The following is a 22,848-nucleotide window of genomic DNA, read 5'->3' as shown; positions in this document are numbered from 1 at the left end:
AAGTGGAAGAAGTGGAAAGATATGAGAATGTGATAAGAGAGAAGAGTTTCAGAATTCAAGAATTCAGAGCTTGTACTTTTGCAGATGTTTACAAGTCCTAGGGTATAGCCATGAGAGGGAATTACAGGCATGTTGGTGAGAATCTTTGATGGACTAAAAGATAGATATCAGCATTGTGAAGCTAGATTGTTAGATGGGTCATTATTATGATTTTGAATTTGCTGAGAACATATTTACTCAGGATGACAAGAGAATAAATAAATGGGAAACTGTGAGCGAAGTGCCAAATCCCTCCCCAGAGATGGGGAATGCCTAAGATATTAGCTTTTAAAAACTGAGTCTAGGAAAAGGGTGGGCAAAAAGTGGCAGCTTCAAAGAAGGAGAGATTAGAGAGCAAAAGTGGTAGGAAAATTATCTAACTTATAAGGCTTTCAGGTTCACTCTTCTACAAGTCAAATACCTCCCAATATGTTCCATCCATCCCTTTGGTTTGGAATAACAAAAGGGTTATTGTACCTGAAACATCTTTCCCTTCACTGGGTCATCTTCTACCTATTCTTTAAGATTCAGCTCAGGTGTCACCACCTCCAAAAAGACCCTGTTGGCTTCCTCAGTCTGGGTTAGGTATCCTTCTTCTGTGCATATCACTATAAATTCACTAACTACAATTAATTATAATGATCTACCTGTATGTCTATCTCCTCCGCTAAGACCATGTCATAACAAATGTTCTATCCCTAGCTCCTAGCAGTGTCTGACACAAAGTCAGTACTCTTTAAATATGTGTTGAATGAATATTCTACCTAGTCAAGTTCAAATTTATTGTTTTCACTTCACTAACTCTCATGTAAAAACACCATATATAGCAAACATTACCACTAATTTCCTTTTTATTTCATAAACTACTTCTCAGAAGTTAGTGTTGAAGTTTTGGCTTAGACCTTTGTCAAAAATGAAGAATCTGTGCCACATCTTCTTTATCCATTCATCTGTCGATGAACACTTAGGTGGATGGACCTAGAGTCATACAGAGTGAAGTAAGTCAGAAAGAGAAAGACAAATACCGTATGCTAACACATATATATGGAATCTAAGGGGAAAAAAATGTCATGAAGAACCTAGGGGTAAGACAGGAATAAAGACATAGACCTACTAGAGAATGGACTTGAGGTTATGGGGAGGGGGAAGGGTAAGCTGTGACAAAGTGAGAGAGTGGCATGGACATATATACGCTACCAAATGTAAAATAGATAGCTAGTGGGAAGCAGCCGCATGGCACAGGGAGATCAGCTCGGTGCTTTGTGACCACCTAGAGGGGTGGGATAGGGAGGGTGGGAGGGAGGGAGACACAAGAGGGAAGAGATATGGGAACATATGTATATGTATAACTGATTCACTTTGTTATAAAGCAGAAACTAACACACCATTGTAAAGCAATTGTACACCAATAAAGATGTTTAAAAAAATACCATATGCTAACACATATATATGGAATCTAAAAAAAAAAAAATGGTTCTGAAGAACCGAGGGGCAGGACAGGAATAAAGACGCAGACATAGAGAATGGACTTGAGGACACCGGGAGGGGGAAGTGTAAGCTGGGATGAAGTGAGAGAGTGGCATGGACATATATACACTACCAAATGTAAAATAGATAGCTAGTGGGAAGCAGCCCCGTCACACAGGGAGATCAGCTCAGTGCTTTGTGACCACCTAGAGGGGTGGGATAGGGAGGGTGGGAGGGAAATGCAAGAGGGAGGAGATATGGGGATATATGTATATGCATAGCTGACTCACATTGTTATAAAGCAGAAACTAACACACCATTGTAAAGCAATTATACTCCAATAAAGATGTTAAGAAAAAAAATGAAGAATCTCAGGTCAACACCTAGAAAGTTTGATTCAGATGGTCTAGCGTGAGGCTCAGGAATCTTTTTTTTTTTTTTTTTGCAGTACGCGGGCCTCTCACTGTTGTGGCCTCTCCCGTTGTGGAGCACAGGCTCCGGACGCGCAGGCTCAGTGGCCATTGGCTCACGGGCCCAGCCGCTCCGCGGCATGTGGGATCTTCTCGGACCGGGGCACGAACCCGTGTCCCCTGCATCAGCAGGCGGACTCTCAACCACTGCGCCACCAGGGAAGCCCGGGAATCTATTTTTAACATGTACCCCATGTGATTCTGACACATGAAATCTGAGCACAACATTTTGAAAAAAAATTCCTTAAATGAAATGCTTGAGATAAGGATAGGTTAATGATGTATAAAGAATGTCCTGAAGGACATATTTGGTATGACTATTTCAGCAATTTTCATTTCTGACATGGATTTTGTCAAAATGAACCATCATCCAGTCACGTCAAGTTAGTTTTACAAGAATGTTTTATAAAAACCTATAAATATGAGTTGACTGGTTGATACTACAGTGTGTCATACACAAGATGAAAAGATAGTTGTAGCCATAATTCATAACAAAAGTCCAATATGACCAGATTTTAATTTTTTAAAGAGTTTTTTCCAAGTAAAACTCTTGAAAAAAGCTTTACTTTGCTTATTACTTGGATAAGCACTATTTACCCATAAACAAAACATGGAATTGTTTATACTATTTTATTGTATGCCTATACTAAAATTTATTTTACCTTTTTCCTGTTAATATTGCAGTCTCTTATTTCAGTTTAAAATTTTTAGTTCTCCAATTTCAACCTCCCAGCTCCAATGTCTTTTTAATGCTCCTAATTTGTCTAGTTTCCTTTTGACAAACTTGAGAGGCTCAAGATTGTTGATTGTGTAGAACTGTAAATTCTTCCAACTCTCTATTGTCACAATCAGTTTTTATTAGCTCTTTCTAATCCTAATTTAGATGAAGGCTTTTTGACAATTGAGTGTTCAAAGTAGACATGTAAATGATTTTTCTATACGTAAAAGTTGAGATTATTTTTAGTTTTTGTTTATGGAAAATTTTTGAATACGCTTAGCATAATGGAGCATCTGTGTTGGTATGTAGACATAGTGACTCTGCACTTCAAGGAGCTAAACAAGTGAAATATTATCACGTGTTTGGGAGGAGAACCATAAATATCTGTTGAATAGCACTAATGACTACCACACCAAGAAAAGTCCATTAGATGACTAGTAGGTTGAAATACTTTATAGGATCAGTCAAGTTGTGAAGTGATGGTATATCAAGTAGGATTCAGGACCTAGGCAACAAGACAATAAAAGATTTGAGAGCAGACAGGAGAGAAGGCCAATTAGGGCTCAAATTTCCATGGGAGCAGACTAATCATAAACAGATGGATTCCTGTGCTCAATATCTATTTGCCCTACCAGCTCCGCTCTCCATGCTTCTCCACCCTTTGCTTATGTCCTGAGAGTCTAACCATTACAGATTACATCAATAAGCTCCCAGTGGGTTTGGCCTAAAGGGAGCCCCGGAAGGAGATAGCAGAGAGGGAGCTGAGTGAGTCCCTAGTGTTTATTCCCCTGTCTCTCACCCTTTGAGGTCAGTTCAGGTTCCTGTATCCCTTAATCTCTCTTTCCAGCAGACGCAATATCTCTGAATAAAACCCTTCCAGGAGTAGCACCAGGAATGGTTGCCTCACAAACTGAAATTATTCTTCCTTATGAATCACCATCTATCAGTGTCTTTCTTTAAGATCATAAAAGAGTGTAGAGGGCATGTATGGGAGTGGATTATAAGGATGTTAAACCAAGGAAGATGAGATTTATGACATAAAAGACTGAATGCATTGACATGGGTATATTCACTTAGGATTCAGCATTCAGTATGTTTGCTCAAGAACCTGGGAATAGCACTACCAGTCTGCTAGATTGGCTAATTGAATTCTGGACTAAACAATGGCCTACAGTTAATGAGGTTGAAATGCTAGTATTTTCTTGGCATACACTGGAGCAGTGGTTCTCAAAAACTAGTCCCTAGACCAGCTTCATCAGCCTAAACTGGGAACTTGTTTTATTGCAAATTCTTGGGGACCACCCCAGAATTTCTTAATCAGGAACTCTTGGCATGGGACCCAGTAATGTGTGATTTAACAAACCCTCCAAGTGACTCTGATGCTCACTGATGTTTGAGAACCACTGCACTAGAGGAAAGAGGCCAAAGGCCGAGGGAAATAGGAATGTTGGAATGGATCATTATATGAATCTTCTCAACTCTGTAATGGCTGTGTTACCAAGTCCAAACTTGTACTGCTCACCACACAACAGGCCAATAAATCAAGAAATGTGGTGTTGGGGCAAGGAATAGTGACTTTATTCAAAAAGCCAGCAGATGGAGAAGGTGGTGAAGTAGTGTCCAAAAGAACCATCTTACCAGAGTTAGAATTCAGGCTTCATTTATACTAAAAGGGGAGGGGGTGTGGCTGGTTGTTGTAAACTTTTTGGTGCTGGTCAGACCCCGGAGGAGATGTGATAATCCTTTCTTCTTGCAGCTGTCCATGTAGGTCTGGTCACGAAGTTCCTGTAAACCTCCAACAAGACAAATGTTATTCTCTGTTCTGCAACTTTTTATCTCTATATGAATTAAAAGTGTTATACTTAAAGGTCAAGCCTGGGAGGCAGAGCCTTGAGAAAGGGATATTATGTATATTTCAGGGTACAGGCAGCATTCCTTCATAAAGGTGCAGAGTCAGCATGACCAGGCACAGGCTACAGAGCACAAAGGTTACATACAGATAAAGGAATAGATACAATATGGAGTCAGGTTTGTTCTTTGTCACAGCTGAACTCTGTAAGTCAGAGATAACAATAGGGGGTGTTTTGGTGGATTTAGGTTCCCTGACATCAATGGGAACAATGGGGTCCTGGTGTGTTAGAGGTTATATAACAATATTGAACTATCAGAGACAAGGCGTGTGCAATTTCTCAATAAACCAAGGAATGTAATGATAGAGTATTTTCACCTAAAGCAAACTGTGGCAATGACCAGTTGATCACAGAGTCCCTAGAATTAACTATATTGGCAGGATACTAAGTTGCTAGTTGATGATAAAGGTTAGAAAAATTCCAAATCAAGTTAGAAGCCTAACTTGTGTCACCATCATGGGACTCCATGGCCTTTTCTCCAAATCCTCAAATATAATTGAGTCAAAGCCCTTTAACTGATGTGCAAATTCTGAACCTTTGAGGAGGGACCCTGCAGTGTAGCCACAAGCTTACACCATGAATCCTCCCTCAATCCTTCTCTAGTGAGACCTGAACCCAAGTTCCTTCACTGGAGGAAGGAAAATATCCTGACCTTCTGGGGATTAATAGCGATTTACCTGGAATTTAGGTTGATGACTACTAGAGACAAAAATGTCACCATAGTCCACTGGTCAAAGTACAGACTTAGTGAAATCAGGTGAGATGGAATCTTGGCTCACATCCAGTTCACAATACATCCATTTGGAATGTAGACCTTTTCTGTTATTTCTCTTGTTGCAGAGTATATAGTGGGAATAGATATATTAAGTAACTAGCAGAATTTCACAATATCTCCTTGTCTCATGGAGTTAAGTCGAAATACTTTATAGAATTGATCGAGTTGTAAAGTGATATGTCAAGTGGGAGGGCTATTATGGTAGAAAAATAGTTTCATGGAGGACTATTATGTTAGAAAAAGTAAAGTGGGGGCCTCTTCCAAGATAACAAACCAAAAGCCCTTGGAGAATTTGCAGAGATCAGTGCCACCATCAAAGACTTTAGAGATGCAGGGGAAATGATTCCTATAACACTCCCATTTATCACACTACTTTGGCTGATGAAGAAGCCAGATGGATCATGGAAAATGACAGTAGATTATTGCAAATAATCAGAGAGTGTTGCCAATTGCAGCTGTGTTTCAAATGTGGTATATTTACTGGAGCAAATCAACACAGCCCCTGGAATCTAGTATGCAGCTACTGACCTGTAAAATGCTTTCCTTTACCCTCTAATCAGTAAGGAATATCAGAAAGAGTTTACATTTGCATGGCATGGACAGTGATATATTATTTACTATATTGCTTCAGAGCTGTGAACTCTCCTGCTCTCAATCATAATATAGTCCAGAGGAGCTTTGATCATCTTGACATCCTGAAGAATATCACTTTGGCCTATTAGATTGATGACATTATGCTAATTGGACCTACCAAGTAGGGAGTAGCAAGCACCCTAGATCAGTTTTAATTAAACTTCATTGGTAAAGGATCATTTCTTTTTTAATTTCCAATTTTTAAAAAAGTTTGTATTAATTTATTTTTTCATTTAATCAGACTGATACTTCTGCAAAATACAATAAATATAAATTATTAGAAAACTTTATGTGATTGGATATTGCAAGTATCTCAACTTGCTATATAAGTTTTTTAATATTTCTATCAATTTCTATATTCATCTTGTTGCAGACAAATGATGAACAGTTGAGGAACTGACACGAGTCCATATAACAATTTCAGTAGCACTGCCATAGATATATTTTAGTAAGACATATGAATGCCCGAGAGGAGGAGATAAACCATGCAAAAATTCAGGGTCTGCCATATTAGTGAAGCTTCTGAGTCCAGTGGTCTTGAGTATATTGGGATATTTCCTTCCATAATGAGAGACAAGTTACCTCACCTTTTAACACTCACACACAAAAATAAGCATAATGCTTGGCGGTCCTCTTTGGATCTGGGAGGCAACATAAAACACATTTGTGCTTCTCTGACAGATCCATTGGTAGTCTGTAAATCTTCTAATTTTAACTGGGTTCTAGGAAAGAATGGGCTCTCCATCAGTTCCAGGCTTTAGAGCAACATGTTTTACTACTAAGGCTTTATGAACCAGGGGTCCCAAAGATAAGCGGAGTTTCTGTGGCAGAAAGACATGTTATATGGAGCCTCTGGCAAACCCCAATGGAAAGATAATAGCACAGTACACTTTGATTTAAGAGAAATGTCTTACTCTACTCAATTTTCCATTTAAAAACCAAACCAAACCAAACAAATCCTGGGTTAAGAATGGGCCCTAAAAGAGACTATTGTTCATCATGAACTGGTGTTATCTGATTCACACAACAATGAATTTGGATGTCACAGCCTCATTTCATTATAAAATGGAAGTAGTATATACCTGGCCTAAACAGATCTGGAAGGAAATGTCAAGACTATGAGCAGATGATCCAGTAATTGTGCTCCTTGGTATTTAACCAAATGAATTGAAAACTTATGTCCACACAAAAACTTACACATTAATGCTTATAGCAGCTTTATTCATAATTGCCACAACTTGAAAGCAATCAAGATGTCCTTCAGTAGGTGAATGGATAAACTGTGGTATATTCAGATAATGGAATATTATTCAGCACTATAAAGAAATGAGCTGTCAAACCATAAAAAGGCAGGGAGGAAAGTTAAAATGCATATTACTAAGTGAAAGAAGCCAATCTGAAATGTCTACATATTGTCTGATTCCAACAATATGACATTCTGGAAAAGGTAAAACTATGGAGACAGTAAAAGGATCAGTGGTTGCCAGGGGCTGGAGGCAAGAAGGAATAAATAGGCAGAGCACAGATAATTTTTAAGGCAGTAAAATTACTCTGAATAATGTTATAATGTTGGATACATGTTATACATTTTTCCAAACCCAAAGACTGTACAACACCAAGAGCATACTCTAATGGGTATGGGTAATAATAATGTATCAATGTAGGTTCATCAATTGTAACAAATGTATCTCTCTGGTGCTGAATGTTGATAGTGGGGGAGGCTATGTGTGTGTGGAGAAAGGGGGTGTATGTGAACTCTTTGTTCTTTATAGTCAATTTTGCTATGAACCTAAAAGTGCTCTACAAATAAAGTTTATTAAAATTTATGAGCAGATATCTCAGATTCTCACGACATCCAGTTATACCGCTTTACCACCTCTCCCTCAAACACATCTATTACTTTCTGAGGAGTTCCTTATGAGTAGTTAATGAGGAGGAAAAAGCATTGGGCCTGATTTACAGATGGAACTGCAAGGTATGCCAATACTACCTAGAAGGAATGGCTGTGAAAGTCACTGGTGTAGCGAAATCCTTCCAGTGGTCAGAATATTCAGCAGTGTATATGACTTTGCACATCAGTGGGAGGAGAGATGGCCTGAAATATGGATCTATATCAATTCGTAAGCAAAGGCTAATAGGTTGGTTAGGGATTTGGAAAGATCAGAATTAGGAAGTCAGTGATAAGGAAGTCACAGTAGGTAGAGAGGTATTTGAATAGACTTCTTCAAATGAGCTAAGAGTGTGAAGATGTTTGTAGCCTATGCAAATACTGACCAAAGGGCATCCATATCAAAGGAAGCTCTCAATAATCAAATGGACAAGATGACTGGCTCTTTTGGTTAGTCAACCTCTTTCCACAGTCACCTTGATGCTAATTCAATAGGCCCATGTAAAAGTGTACATGGTGGCAGGGATAGAAGCTATGCATGGATTCAACAATATGTTCTTTCCATTGCCAGAGCTGATTTGGCTACCACCACTTTTGAATGACCAACCTGCTCACAGCAGAGGCTAACGTTGAGTTCCAAATATGGTATCACTTCCAACGGACCAGCAGGCTATCTGGTGTCCGATTGATTACAGTAGACAACTTTTCTTATGAAGGAGGCAACACTTTGTCCTCGATGGGATAGACACATATTCTGGATATGGATTTCCCTTCTCTGCCTGGAAAGACTGTGCCAGCATCACTGTTCATGGACTTATAGAATCCCTTTATCAATTACCATGGTATCCCATACAATATTATCTCTAGCTGAGGGATACACTTTAGAGCTATGGACTCACACTGACAGAATTCACTGGTTTTATTATGTGCCTTATGTAATCTGCTGAAGATTAATTTTTTTATGACAAATAGGAGAAAGCAACATGCAAGTTTAAGATGCTGTCCTAAAGGATGCAGTGTATGCCTCAAACCAGTGGCCAGTAAATAGTGCAATTTCTCCCATAACCAGGAACTAAGTGGTGGGTGGGTGTAGTCCTTCCTACAATTATAGCTCATAATATACTTGAGGAATTTTTTTTGTGGTATGCAGGCCTCTCACTGTTATGGCCTCTCCCGCTGCGGAGCACAGGCTCCGGACGCGCAGGCCCAGCAGCCAAGGCTCACGGGCCTAGCTGCTCCGTGGCATGTGGGATCTTCCCGGACCGGGGCACGAACCCGCATCTCCTGCATCGGCAGGCAGACTCTCAATCACTGCGCCACCAGGGACGCCCCTACTTGAAGAATTTTTGCTTCCATTCCCACAATCTTGGGCTTGGTGGGTTTGGAAATCCTAGTGTATAAGGGAGGAATATTTTCACCAAGAAACAATGTCATGGGTCTGATGGGTGGGAAGCTGGCACTACTTCATGGGCTTTTTTTTTTAGCTCTTCATGCCCCTAAACCAATATGCAAAGAAGGGACTCACTGTACTGAATTAGGTAATTGATTCTAATTTTAGGGGGAAATTGAGTTGTTGCTACACAATGGGACAAAGAGGATTATGTTTGGAATCTAGAGGCTTGACAGCTGGGCAAGGGAGTAACAAGAGGCACAACTGTCAACTGTCCTCATCAACTGAAAACTGCAACAGCCCAACAAAGTCAGGACCACAGGACTCAGATCCTTCAGGAATGAAGGTCTGTTACACCCAACCAGGTGACGAACCCCATTCATCCAGGTGCTGACAGAGGGTAAGGGGAGCAGAGAACGGGAAAGGAAAGGCAGCTGTGGTTACCAATATAGCCTCATGAATAGTCACAGAGGAGAAAAATACAGCACTGTTTTTTGTTCTTTTATCTTCTCCCCTACACTCCACCACTGTTTTAATGAATATTCTCAGTAGTGGCTAATATTTTACATGGAGTATGATCAAAATGACATCACCCTGCAATGATATGGTAGCTTGTGTGACTTCATGCAACCCACTGGGTGGAGACATGAAATTTTTACTCAGATGAAGGTCAAGAACGGATGCTGAGGTGCAAAAGGAGTGTACAGTGCTGGTTATCTTTCATTTGCCCCCGCAGCTGTTCTCTCCACCCTTTTTCAACCCCCAGGAGGCTGACTTATGTTGGACTATATTGACGAGATCCCATGACTTCTGATTTACAGTCGAGTACAGCTAATGGGGAACAAAGACAGTAGATCAGAAAGAAAGAGAGAAGTGAGATCATGGTACTTGTTCTCTGAAATGTCAGCTCAGGCTGACTGTGACCATGCTCAACTCAAGGGGGTCTTCTATACACAACTTTTACCTCTTCAGGTCTATAAGTTGTAACAGCTCATTATTACTAGCCCCAGGTTACTGCACTATCTCATATGGTTCTCCTACATTCTGCCAACACCCTTGTAAAAAACCTTTTTATAAATAAACCCTTTTAAATTATCCTAATTTGTGTGTGCATTCTGTTAAATGATTGAATCTCTTATACAATCCCCTAGGCAGTGATCTTGGTACAACCTACAATTTATGGCTGGGTGGGTATGTGCCAGATATCTATAGGCAGTTTCTAAAATTTTTATGTATATACATGGATATATATTTTGGGGGCAATCATTTTTTGTCCTGTTACTTAATTGCAATTGTCTTTTAGAATTTGATTGTTAAAGATTTATGTAATATTACAAAGGACTATTGGGCTTATAGAAATTATTCATATGGGATTCTTCGTTATGCCTAGAAATATATGGCCATGAGGCTCAAGCAGTCATTAAGTGACTGCTTAATGGCAAAACTATGTCTTTTTAAAGTTTCAAATTTGGCGGGTTGTTATTTATTTTTCTATTTTATCTTGTTTTACGTACTGACATATTGTTGAGATTGTGTTGAGTTATACTAGGTCATGGATTTTATTCACTGGTTTCCCTCCTGTTCGTTTGTGATGGATGTAATGGAATTAAAACATATGGTTCTTTACTTTCTATTGTTTGTTGTATTGGTAAAATCTTTATCTGAGTAAAGAGGCTATAACAAAGCAAAACATCTTCCTGTGGATTATATCTGAAGAAGATCTAGATAAATTAATCTTGTGAAGTTTGGTATAAGAAATAAATAGGATACATCTTTTAAAAGAGTTTTAGGTAAACTAATTGAATAAAGATTAAAATGTGGGGTAGATGGGTTGAAAGTGAGATATGCTGATAACAAAATAAATTATTTTGTTTGGGGGCACTAAAGACAGAAAGACAATTACGTCTGTGAAAGAAGACAATCTGTTTCATGAAGAGAAGACAGGAAAAAATGAGATCTTAAAAACTACAGGGAATTTATTTTACTATTTGCACTTTGGTGATGTATTGATGTAGATATATACACACACATGTGAGGCAAGGGAGTATTAAGACTTGGGGTGCAGCGGAGTACTATATTGGGATGCAAAGGGATATCTTTTGCTTTTGAAATGGAAATGATAGGAGTGGTTGAAAAGCTGGAGAGTTTGAAAGCCTAAATATTTCCATGGATTAATTCACTTAATTGTAGGGCTTCTGTGAAGCAGTCTATCTCCAAGGCCTGCACACTTAATCTCCACACTGTACTCCTCTAAATTTGGCATTAAGTTTTTGCACCTAAATTTGCAAATAAAGTCTATGATAAAAGCTGCAACATGGACTAATCCAAACCAAATAACTTATACCAAGCCCCCGTTTCATAGCATTTAATGTCAACTATATAATAACTATGCTTAGGTAAAATGATTGGCAGTTGAGGTCTGGCCTAGGTTCTGAACTGGGATGGGAGGAAGGTAGTCTCATGGCTATCAACAGACAGCTGCAATTGTCTGTGTATAGAAAAGACTTAGAAATACTAATATGAAAAGGGGTTTTCAAGTCCAGAAACAAAGAAGTACGTAAGTACTTATTTTAAACATAAGCAACAACAATCCTGCCATGAGGTTGGGGAGGAGTTAATCAAGTTCCCTTGGTGGGAGACTTTATTGTCTACAGTAGTCTTTCAAAGAATGTGGGGTGGGGGGGTCCTTTGGCCACACTATGTATTTGAATCCTGTAAGAGGTTGATACAATGCTATCAAAGGAAACAAGATGGGGAACAGGGTTCAAAACCTTTATTTATTCAAAATCTTTAATTTTTATTATCAACTAAAGGTTTTTGAAGATATCCTTTAATTATTTCTGTGAAACAGGCTTTTCATGAAAGTACTACGTATAGTCAGACTCCATAAGTAAAATAATAAATGAATGAATGAATGCTTTCCTGAGTTGTCAGCATTATTATCTGAAGCTCTTTGATGTAATTCCACAGAGTCTAAAAACATCAGGGAATAGCCTGAATTGTGGGAATACTAACCTCATAGTCGGCAGGCCTGTCACAGAGCAGGATGTACAAACCAAATGCAGAGACTCTCAAACCACCCAGGTTTTTCTTCTTGTGTGGAGAATAACCTGGATTTTACAAGATCATATTTTAACCATTCATTCTTAGTATTATTGCTAAAAACATTTGATCAAGATTTTTTTGAAAAATAAAGTTCATACAAATATTTGATAATATAACCATTTTAAGTGATACAAATTGGTTATTTTAATGGTTAATAAGTTAGTTTCTATTTATATTTCATTAGCTTCCATAGAGCTATAGCATTTTGAGTTCTCAGTAAGATAGCAAAATGGGTGATCATTTTTCAGCATATAAAATAATTCTATAAACTTTATTTCAGCTTAAATTCAAGGAAAAAATAAAAGGTTTATTTTCTCCACATGGGAAACAAGATGTTAAAACTAACTAGCAATAAGATGATTTATCATGGCAATATTATTAATTTTTGTAAACAGCTTCTGAGAAAAGACATCTGAAAATACCATATATAGAGTTCTGAATTATACCATTCATAATAGCTTATTGGAGGGAATATTAGCATATCCAAGCTATCCTTAAAACAGTTATTCTCTTGGCAAGTTTCTGAGCACAAAATCATACTTGTGTTGTGTCAATATTATCAGCCTCCATCATAAAAATTGATCCAATTTCTTCTTATGAATACTTACTTGAACATTTTTACATCTGGAAAATACAATCCCTCAAGTAGCTTGCTGTATAATCAGGATTTTAAAGAAGTGCAAATCATCACTATTCACAATAGCCAAGACATGGAAACAACCTAAATGTCCATCGACAGAAGAATGGATAAAGATGTGGTACATATATACATGGAATATTACTCAGCCATAAAAAAAGAATGAAATAATGCCATTTGCAGCAACATGGATGGACCTGGAGATTATCACACCAAGTGAAGTAAGTCAGAAAGAGAAAGGCACATATCATATGATATCACTTATATGTGGAATCTAAAGTATGATACAAACGAACCCATCTATGAAACAGAAACAGAATCACAGACATAGAGAACAGACTTGTGGTTGCCAAGGGGGAGGGGGCTGGGGGAGAGATGGAGTGGGAGGTTGGGGTTAGAAGATGTAAGCTTTTATATAAAGAATGGATAAACAACAAGGTCCTACTGTATAACACAGAGAACTATATTCAATATCCTATGATTAGCCATAATGGAAAAGAATAAAAAAGAAAAAAAGAAAGAAGTGCAAGTCATATTAATGATGCCCAGCACATCTATGTATGGAAAGTGGTGTTTCTTCTGGTTCTAGCAGAAATTTGGTAAGATGCACTAGATTTTCTTTCATTTTATCTTGGTATAAATGTCCTTGATACATATTACAAAACACATGAACCTTGAAAGTATTATGCTAAGTTAAAGAAGTCGGCCACAAAAGACCACATATTGTGTAATTCCGTTTATATAAAATCTATAGAGACAGAAAGTATGTGGAGGCTGGAGGGTGGTGGGGAGGATAAGATACGGAGTTTCTTTTTTGAGGTGATTAAAATGTCCTAACATTGATTGTGGTTACACTTACATATATCTGTGAGTATACTAAAAAAACCGAACCACATATTTTTAAAACATGAACTGTATGGCATGTGAATTATATCTCAATAAACTGTTTAAAAAGTGAGTCAAGGAGCTTATACATAGCATTGGTACATTGGATTTATTCAGATTCTCTTTTTTCCAAGGGCCTGACCAAGTAATTCAATTTAATGAAAATCACAAGGCACCTATCATGTGCAAAATGCTGTGTACCATCATTGCAAGAGATAAAAGATGAAACCGCCTTTACCTTTCAGGAGGTTACAGTGCAGAAAGGGAAATGATGATATAATAATGATGATGATGATGATGATGATGATGATAGGAAGAGGAGGGAAAAGAAGGGTTAGCATTCACTGAGTATTTGCTATGTTCCAAGAACTGTGTTAAATGCTTTAAATGTTATTTTGTTTTATTCTCATAGCAACCATAGAGATAGATACTGTTATTTTTCTGATTTTTACCTGAGGAAACAGACACATAAAAGGTGAATTAACTTACATAGGGTCACACATCAAGAAACGGCAGGGTGAGAATTTTAACGTAGTGCTTAGCCAAGAGCCAGCGCTCTTAACAACTTGAGTCTATAGATACACAAAATACATAATACAAGGTAGATTGAGGTGTGTCATGAAAGAGTCAAATAAAAGTGATAGAGTCACCTGAAGAAAGAACACATCTTATTTGCGGCTCAGGAAGGACTAGAAAGAACACATCTTACTTGCAGCTCTAAAGTACATGGGTATGTTTGAATATTTGACTACAATTTTCATGAGTCATGAAGTAGCTTCAAACCTATATCACAAATTAAATACTTATTTTTTTGGTAAAATAAATATGGTCAAACAGAAAATGACTACAGAATCACAATGTCAAAGGTGAAACTTTCTCAAAATAAATTTATAATAGACAAAGAAACTATCACAAGATATAAAACCAGAACCCCCAATTCTAGTCATTCTCCTTATCTCCAATCTAATCCTTTATTTTCAGCCTGAGATCTTTCAAACTCTTCTTTTTGTGCTTGCAATTACATTCCTAATCTAGATTGTACCGATTTTCCCCCTCTCCTGTCTACTTTCTTATTGACTTTCCCACTGCTTCCTTTCCCACAGTTAGTTGAATATTATGGCTAAAGCTATTCTTATGAATCACATAAAGCACATCACTAATAACAACTTTAGTGCTTTTCACATAAAGGATAAGTTATTTTGCTTTCAGTCTGGAGGCTACATATTAAATGTTCACCTATATCTACTTAGTCTATTGTCCTTTACATATTTCCATATCACTTTTCTCTACCATCGTCTATACTTACATCTAAAGAATAGCATCCCTGTTCTTTATTGAGTTCCCATGAGTGCTTTTAAAATTGCCTTCCTAAAACCTTTACTGGAAGATTGTTTTGGCCATAATCAGAGGAATAATGAAGTAATTTTACTTCCTAGACAGTCAGCATTGCTGATAAGTATGAAACATGCTAGACCACCCTCTTCTTCAGTCATTACATAAAAACCAATGTTATTTTATTAAATAACATTTACTTCTGCTATGGCATAAGTGATCACCTCTGAATCATTCTGCCGACTACACAAAGATGTGATAGAAAATATGTGAATTATTTTATGTAAATAATGAAACAGACATTCTAGAGTTCTATGTTACTATTTAGAGTAGGATAGGTGATTGCTGTGGTAATAAAAAAGACCCAAAATCTCAGTAGCTTAACACATAACAGTTTATTTCTCACACTCAGAACATTCACTGTAAGTGCATCAGCTCTCCAGGGCAGGTCCCTTACAAATAGCGACTTAGAGATACAGGTTGCATCCATCTTGTAGGTACACTATTTGGAGGACACTGCTTTCAGGTCCTCATGGCAGGTAAAGAGAGCTGGAGGGTCACGCAGGACTTTTTACTGCTCCAGTATTGAAACGACACATCACTTCTGTTTACAATCTCTCTGTAATCCCTCTGCTAGAAGTAATGGCATTGCCTAACTACAAGGGGCTGGGAAGTGAATGGGGGCACATAGATATTTGATAGCTGTTAATGTCTTTGCCACATTCTACAAATAATATAAGCTTTTTTTCATATTTTAATGAAAAACAATTTTTGAAAAACTCTATATGGATAGAAAATATCTCTTAAATGCAATAGTTTTTATCAGCATATAGACATATATTTTAGGAAACAGCTAAAGTTATGAAGCTTCAATGTGACCTAACAAGGCATTACATTTATAATGGTCCAAGAATGTTACTGAGAGATTCCGGGGTATGCACTGCAAAAATTTGGGGACCCAGTATGTTATTTATCTACCAGATGTTTTCTATCTTTATAATAATTTTACTTGTGATTCAAGGGAGCTGACATGAAATCAGCTATTTAAAAAAATAGCTATTTATTCTCTCCTCATGCTAAAATACTTTGTACATATGGCATTACAATTAGCACATCCTCTGTAACAGGTGCTTTTGTTAGACATCAATTTATAATTCATATTACTCTGATATAAAAAATGTAGAGTAAAAATAAATTTCAACTTATTTCAGCATAGTGGCAAATGTGATTCAACAACAAACACAAGGCAACAAACTCCAAATGTTAGTAAAATGTGAAACAGAAAGATTATAATCTCCTAAATTTAACTCCTATTTTAATTCAATATTAATGCTTAAGACAAGAAATTTTTAAACAGCATAGTTGCTAAGATTTTGGCAGTAGTTTTATGTAACAAGACATACAGCGTACTAAAGGTCTGGCACTCAACTTGCTTACAGTAAACCAGCTTCAATATGAAGGCATTAAATATTTTTTAAAAACCTTCTTTTTACATGCTAAATATTTTGGCAAGTGTGCAATTAAACACAGTCATGAAATTAAGATAGTAAGATTAAGAAATTACAAACTTGAAACTTGTATCCTAAGCATAAATCATATAAAAAAGAATTACTGGTTATATAGAATATCTCTGGATAATCAAAACTTAATAGTATATAGCATGCAAAATATTTCAGAATCTTTATTAATCAAAAAATACCAGGGTCTATTTAAAATTATTCCCCTCCAAAGGGTATCAAAGTTAATTCAAATCGTGTAACACTCTAACACTAAATACTATTCAGTACTGTCAAAATGGAGGTAAATTTCATAAAACTGGGGCCTTACATATACTGTAAATTGCTGTCTTTCTTGTTCATGTGAAACAGCATACATTACTAAGTAATAAAAGAATGGCTGCTGCACTGGCGAAAATAGGATGTGTAAGGATCAAAGGCACACTATTCAGCTCGCCAAAGTGAGAGCAAACTCTTTTTCCCCCACAAACCCTTTCCCCATGTAAACAAAATTTCATTAAGGAGAAAAGAAAACTAAACTAAACTTTTCATCTTCAAAAGTAAGTATTTTGAGACAATGTTAAGTCCATGCTTCAAAAATGTCAGCTATTGTCACCTGGATATTTCTGATTATATTTTAAAGATGTAGCCAAATTCGATACTTTTAACATTAGATCCACTGTTTGGTCAAAATTATTTACCAACTAAAACATTTTACTTTAATTCCAAACATTTTAACCACTAGTATAACAACACGGTTTTGCTCTCAGAAGAATTAGCCAGTGGAGGGAAGAACACACAAAAAAACCCAAAATCCTACATTTAAGCTGCAGGCAACAATTATGGCCCTTTCTGGCACAGTAGCATTTGACTGGCAACCCAAAGTCCAGGAATAATTCTACTAACACAGGGAAACTCATGCATTTTGGTAAATATGCCCTAACATTCACAGCTGAATTTCCTTTACACCTTGCTTTTTTCAATAGGGAAATCTTGCTTTTTTTCTTGATATTATCCGGACTTGTGACTTGAACCTGACTTCTTTTTCTTCTTCTTACTATGTTTTTTGTGCTGTTTCTTCTTCTTCTTCTTTGCTTTTTCCATTGCTTTTTCTCGCTCTTCATGTCTTCTCTTCTTTTTTGCTTGTACCTCCTCTTCATAATCTGATTCTGATGAGGACTCTGATGATAAAGGTTTACCCTCAGGACAAGTCTTCTTTCTTTTTTTGCTGAGACTTCTAATATACTTTTCTTTGCCTGTTTCATCCTTTGATTTCTTTTTCTTTTTTACAGATTCTTTGCTCTCTGATTCAGATTCACATGTACAGCTTTCTGATGATTTGTATGAACGGTTCTTCTTTTTCTTTCTCTTTTTTCCTTGTTTCTTTTCCTCATCCTCAGAATCTGAAGAACTGCTTGAAGAATCAGAGCTTGATGTAGAAGAAGATGAAGACTGACAAGATTTCTTCTTTTTCTTTTTCTTTCTTTCTCTTTTTTTGGATGAGCTCTCATTTCCACTTAATAATTTCTCTCTGCTTTTTTCTAGTTCCTTCTTCCAATTCTCATTCATTTTTTCTTCAAATTCAGCTAATGCCTTGGAGCCTTTCTTTTTATTTTCTAATTGTTTCTTCACTTCTTCCCAGGTGGGCCTTGGTCGATTCAGATAATCTTGTATTGTGGGGCCTGCAGATTGAGATGGGCCCCTCCATCTGGCCATTGCTATAGGATTCATATAGGCCACCCGATTGTCCCGCTTCCCCATGGTGCCTGATGGTTCCCAGAGCCGACTCTCAGTTGCTAAAGAGAATAAAGATAGACATCCTCCTTAAATTCTTCATCTGCTAGTATACCAAGTGGGCTCCATTCTGTGAGAGAAGCAGATGGAATGATTACAAAACACCTTTAATATAAGACAAAGTAAGCACATAAGTTTAATTGGTCACTGTCTATCACATAGTACAGTAGAAAAATTTCCAAAATCTTAGACCTTGAGAAAAAAGAATATACACACAAGATTTTTGCATGTTTTAGATGTTGTGGTATGAATATAACATAAAGTGTTTTTTATATCTCATGTAAGGTTCTGTTATCTAAATTTTTTTAATAACTATTTCCTTTTATATTGTATGATAATTACCTTTTTTTTTCTTTCTTTCTGCCTTATATGGTATAAAGAGAGAGAGGAATTTCTATAGCTAAATTCTATACCAGGCAGACCTTCTCCATTTTAGTAGAGTGCAGCACAATCCACTCTACTCTTTGATAGAAACCTAGGAGTCATACCTGAAAAATCCTTCTCCCTCAATTATCACATCCAATTCATACTAAATCCTGCTGTTTAAACCCCCACAACAATAGGTCTCATGTCCATTCACTTTTCTCCAAATATATTGTCATCAACATAGTCCAGGTACTGTCATTTTTCATTTGGACTATTAATCTCTAGTATCTATTGTTTATTATGTGCCAGGGACTGCTTAGTGTTGTGCAGTGGATTATCTCGTTCAGCCTCCAGACTAACCCTATGAAGTTGATCCTATTATTATCCCTGTTACACAGATGAAGAAACTGAGGCTTAGAGAATTTGAGTAATGAGTACTTGCATAAAGTAACATAAAAAATGGCAAATGGCAAAACCAGGATTTAAATCAAGGCAGCCTGTCGCCAAACCCTGCACACCTAACACAACATTATATTGCCTCCTTATATCAACCTCTTATTTATTTATTTATTTATTTATTTATGGCTGTGTTGGGTCTTCGTTGCTGTGCGCAGGCTTTCTCTAGTTGCGGAGAGTGAGGGCTACTCATCGCTGCAGTGTGCGGGCTTCTCATTGCGGTGGCTTCTCTTCTTGCACAGCATAGGCTCTATGTGTGTGGGCTTCAGTAGTTGTGGCTTGCGGGCTCTAGAGCGCAGGCTCAGTAGTTGTGGTGCATGGGCTTAGTTGCTCTGCGGCATGTGGGATCTTCCCGGACCAGGGATCGAACCTGTGTTCCCTGCATTGGCAGGCGGATTCTTAACCACTGAGCCACCAGAGAAGTCCCTCAACCTCTTAATTGACAGCCCTATATTTATTCTTACTCTCTTCCATTCCAGTCCCACACTGAAATCAGAAGGATCTTAAAATACTCCAATGGCTTTACATTTTAATGAGAATTAGATCCACACTCCTATAAAGATCCTGCATGATCTGTCTTGCTTATCGCTCTTACACTTCATTGAGAGTTATTCACTTCTTTTCTTAATTCTATCTTTTCCAATCTTCTCTTGGTTTCTGGAACATGTTAAGCTCCAAGCTTAGCCACCATGGCCAGTTCCACCTCATCTTCATGCCTCAGTTTAGAGGTCAATTCCTCAGAAAGGAAATTATTAGGTGGAACTATATAAAATCACCAATTATACAGAAAAAAAGTCAAATACCAGTAATTTCACATGGCTCAACCTTATATTATGTTGCCTCTGTATCTATCCCTTATAGTCATTATTCTGCATCACAGTTCCTTGTTTCTTTTATTCGTAGCACTTAGAAAATTGAGGATTATTTTTTTTATTTGACTATTTGGATGTCTGTGTTTGTGTATGTGTGTGTATGCATGTGTGTATTCATTGCTAAATATAAGGTAAGAAGGGTAAAGGTCATGTTTGATCTGTCTTATCACCATGGTGTTCCCAGTACCTAACATGGCATCAGGCCCACACTAAGTACTCAATAAATATTTGCTCAATAATAAACAAACTAATCAATGGATTGATGCAGGGGTAACTCTGTGAGAGAGGGGCATTCACAGAAGCCTCCTGTAGTTGGTGATGTCAGTATAGGATTTTGAAGGATAAATAGGAGTTCACCTGGGAAATGAGGAAATGACAGACATTCCCCAGGCAGAAGAAACAATATGTGAAAAAACAGAGAAATCTGAAAGAGCACCATGTATTTAGTGTTGATGGAGCCTAAAGTGCAAGAGGGTAGCAGCAGGAGGTAAGGCTGCATAGGAAGTAAATAGCCTGATCCTAGAGCCTTTCTTAGGTTATTTTAACATCTTGGATTTTGTCCTATACTTGTTAGGAAGCTAGCAAAGTCTGAAGAGAAAGATAATCAGACATATCACAGATTTTTCTGTCAGTCTCCATCTTGACTTTGACCCTTTAAGTCACCCTAACATACCTACCCATCATAAGCTCAACGCCACAGATTTTACGGTGACTCTTGGTAATAGTTTCTTGGTTTTGATTTGTTGTGTTATCTTATTCTCCTTCCTCTTCAGTTCTGCCCAGCTCCTCTTAGGTATTTTTGTCATTTTCATTCTTACTGCTACCCTAAAGGTTGTCAAATATCATTGTTTCCCAGACTTGATCATCAAAAGCCCTTAATGACTTTATTTAATATTCAACTTGCTGGTTGTTTCTGCTACTGCACACTTAGAATAGCATAATCCATTCTAATTACAGTTCCTTGAGACCTAGTCCTGACATCATCTAGAAAGAGAGGCAAAGACCAATTCACAAAGGATTTGGATGCGATGCTGAGGTTGGGATTTATTCTATGGGACTTACAGTGAAGCTAATGGGGAGGTGTGGACTATTTTAAGCCAGAGAGTGATTTGGTCACACTTGAGTGCTTAAGAGACAATTTCTTACCTGCTGAAGACAATGAGATTCATTCAAGTATTCATACAGATATAAAATGAGTCTGAACTAAAAATAGTGGTATAATGAATGAAAAGAGGGGGAAATACAAGAGACATGTTTAGGAGATGCTACTAAAATTAACGATCAGTGAGATACAAAGGGTGAGGAAGATAAAGGAATCTAGGCTAAAGTTCTGGCTTGTGAGACAAGATACAAGGCAATGCCAGTGACTGGGTAATATAGGAAACGGCATAGACTTTGAGAAAAGGTCTGGGCTCAGTATTGGATTCATAAAGTCTGAAATATGTGAGTGAATCCACATGTAGGAAATTGGATGTATGGGTGTTAGCACTCTGGAATGTGACCTGAGTTAGAGATATAGGATTGGCAGTCACTGAGTGATGGCTAAAGTCATGAGAGAAAATTAAATCACCTTGGGGAAGATTTCAAATGAAAAAAGGTTTGAGCACTGGATCCAATTTAATAACAACACACAAGGGGCTGGCAGAGAAAGTAAAGCTTCAGAAAATTAGCCGGAGTGGTAAGAGCTAGACCAGTATCAGAAAATAAAGTTAGAGTCACAGAAACACAGTGGGGAGAGTAAAGTTTCAAGGTGAGGGCAATAATCCTCAAAGGACTATGGTCATGAATTTCATGTGAGCAACTTTTAAACATTAAAATTTGAGGAAAAATCCTAAATATCCATCAATAAAAAACAAGTTATATCAATTATAGTATACGTATACAATGGAATACTACATCCACAACATACTGCTGAGTGAAAAGTTCACCAAATGTAAACATTTGTTATCTCTGCATGTGGAGAGGCATTATTTCCTTTTGTAAGTTTCCCTATACTATTTATATTTTTTACAATGAGCAGGTATTATCTTTAACTTTAAAAAATCCAGAATAGGGCTTCCCTGGTGGTGCAGTGGTTCAGAGTCCGCCTGCCGATGCAGGGGACACAGGTTCGTGCCCCAGTCCGGGAAGACCCCACGTGCCACGGAGCGGCTGGGCCCGTGAGCCATGGCCACTGAGCCTGCATGTCCAGAGCCTGTGCTCCGTGGCGGGAGAGGCCACAACAGTGAGAAGCCTGCGTACTGCAAAAAAAAAAAAAAAAAAAAAGTCCAGAATAAAAGGTGTTATGGACAACAACATTAAATGCAACAGATAGGTCAAGTAAGATAAAATCTGAAAATGTCTATTATATTTGGCTATAAAGAAATCATTAGTAACCATTGCTAATGCAATTTCAATTAATTAGGGCAGAAGCCAGATGACAGTGGGTTAAAGACTAAACGGGAGGTGAGAAAGTAGGGACATAGGGTACATAGACTCACTTGAGAAGGAAAGTAAAGTGATAAGAGGGCAACTATAATGAGGGATGAAGAATTTAAAAAAAATGATTTTTTACTGTTGTTTGTTTTTATCAAAGAAGAAACTTGAACATGTTCAGAGGGTGACAAGGTAAAATA

General features: G+C 37.5%; 1 protein-coding gene across 1 annotated transcript; it reads right to left on the bottom strand.

Moving 5' to 3' along the window:
• Positions 1 to 17,756: 17,756 nt before the first annotated feature.
• FAM133A (family with sequence similarity 133 member A) lies at positions 17,757 to 18,516 on the bottom strand (the record flags this gene model as incomplete). The annotated part of the gene is made up of 1 exon (XM_082681342.1): positions 17,757 to 18,516. Exon 1 carries the CDS (start codon positions 18,504 to 18,506, stop codon positions 17,757 to 17,759), a length of 750 nt encoding a protein of 249 aa, XP_082537468.1. The 5' UTR covers positions 18,507 to 18,516.
• Positions 18,517 to 22,848: the final 4,332 nt, after the last annotated feature.

This window comes from Grampus griseus (assembly GCF_964374135.1).
Source record: "Grampus griseus genome assembly, chromosome: X".
Lineage (NCBI taxonomy): Eukaryota > Metazoa > Chordata > Mammalia > Artiodactyla > Delphinidae > Grampus > Grampus griseus.
Note: the sequence above shows the minus strand (reverse complement) of the source record. Positions and strands in the feature narration are given on the sequence as shown.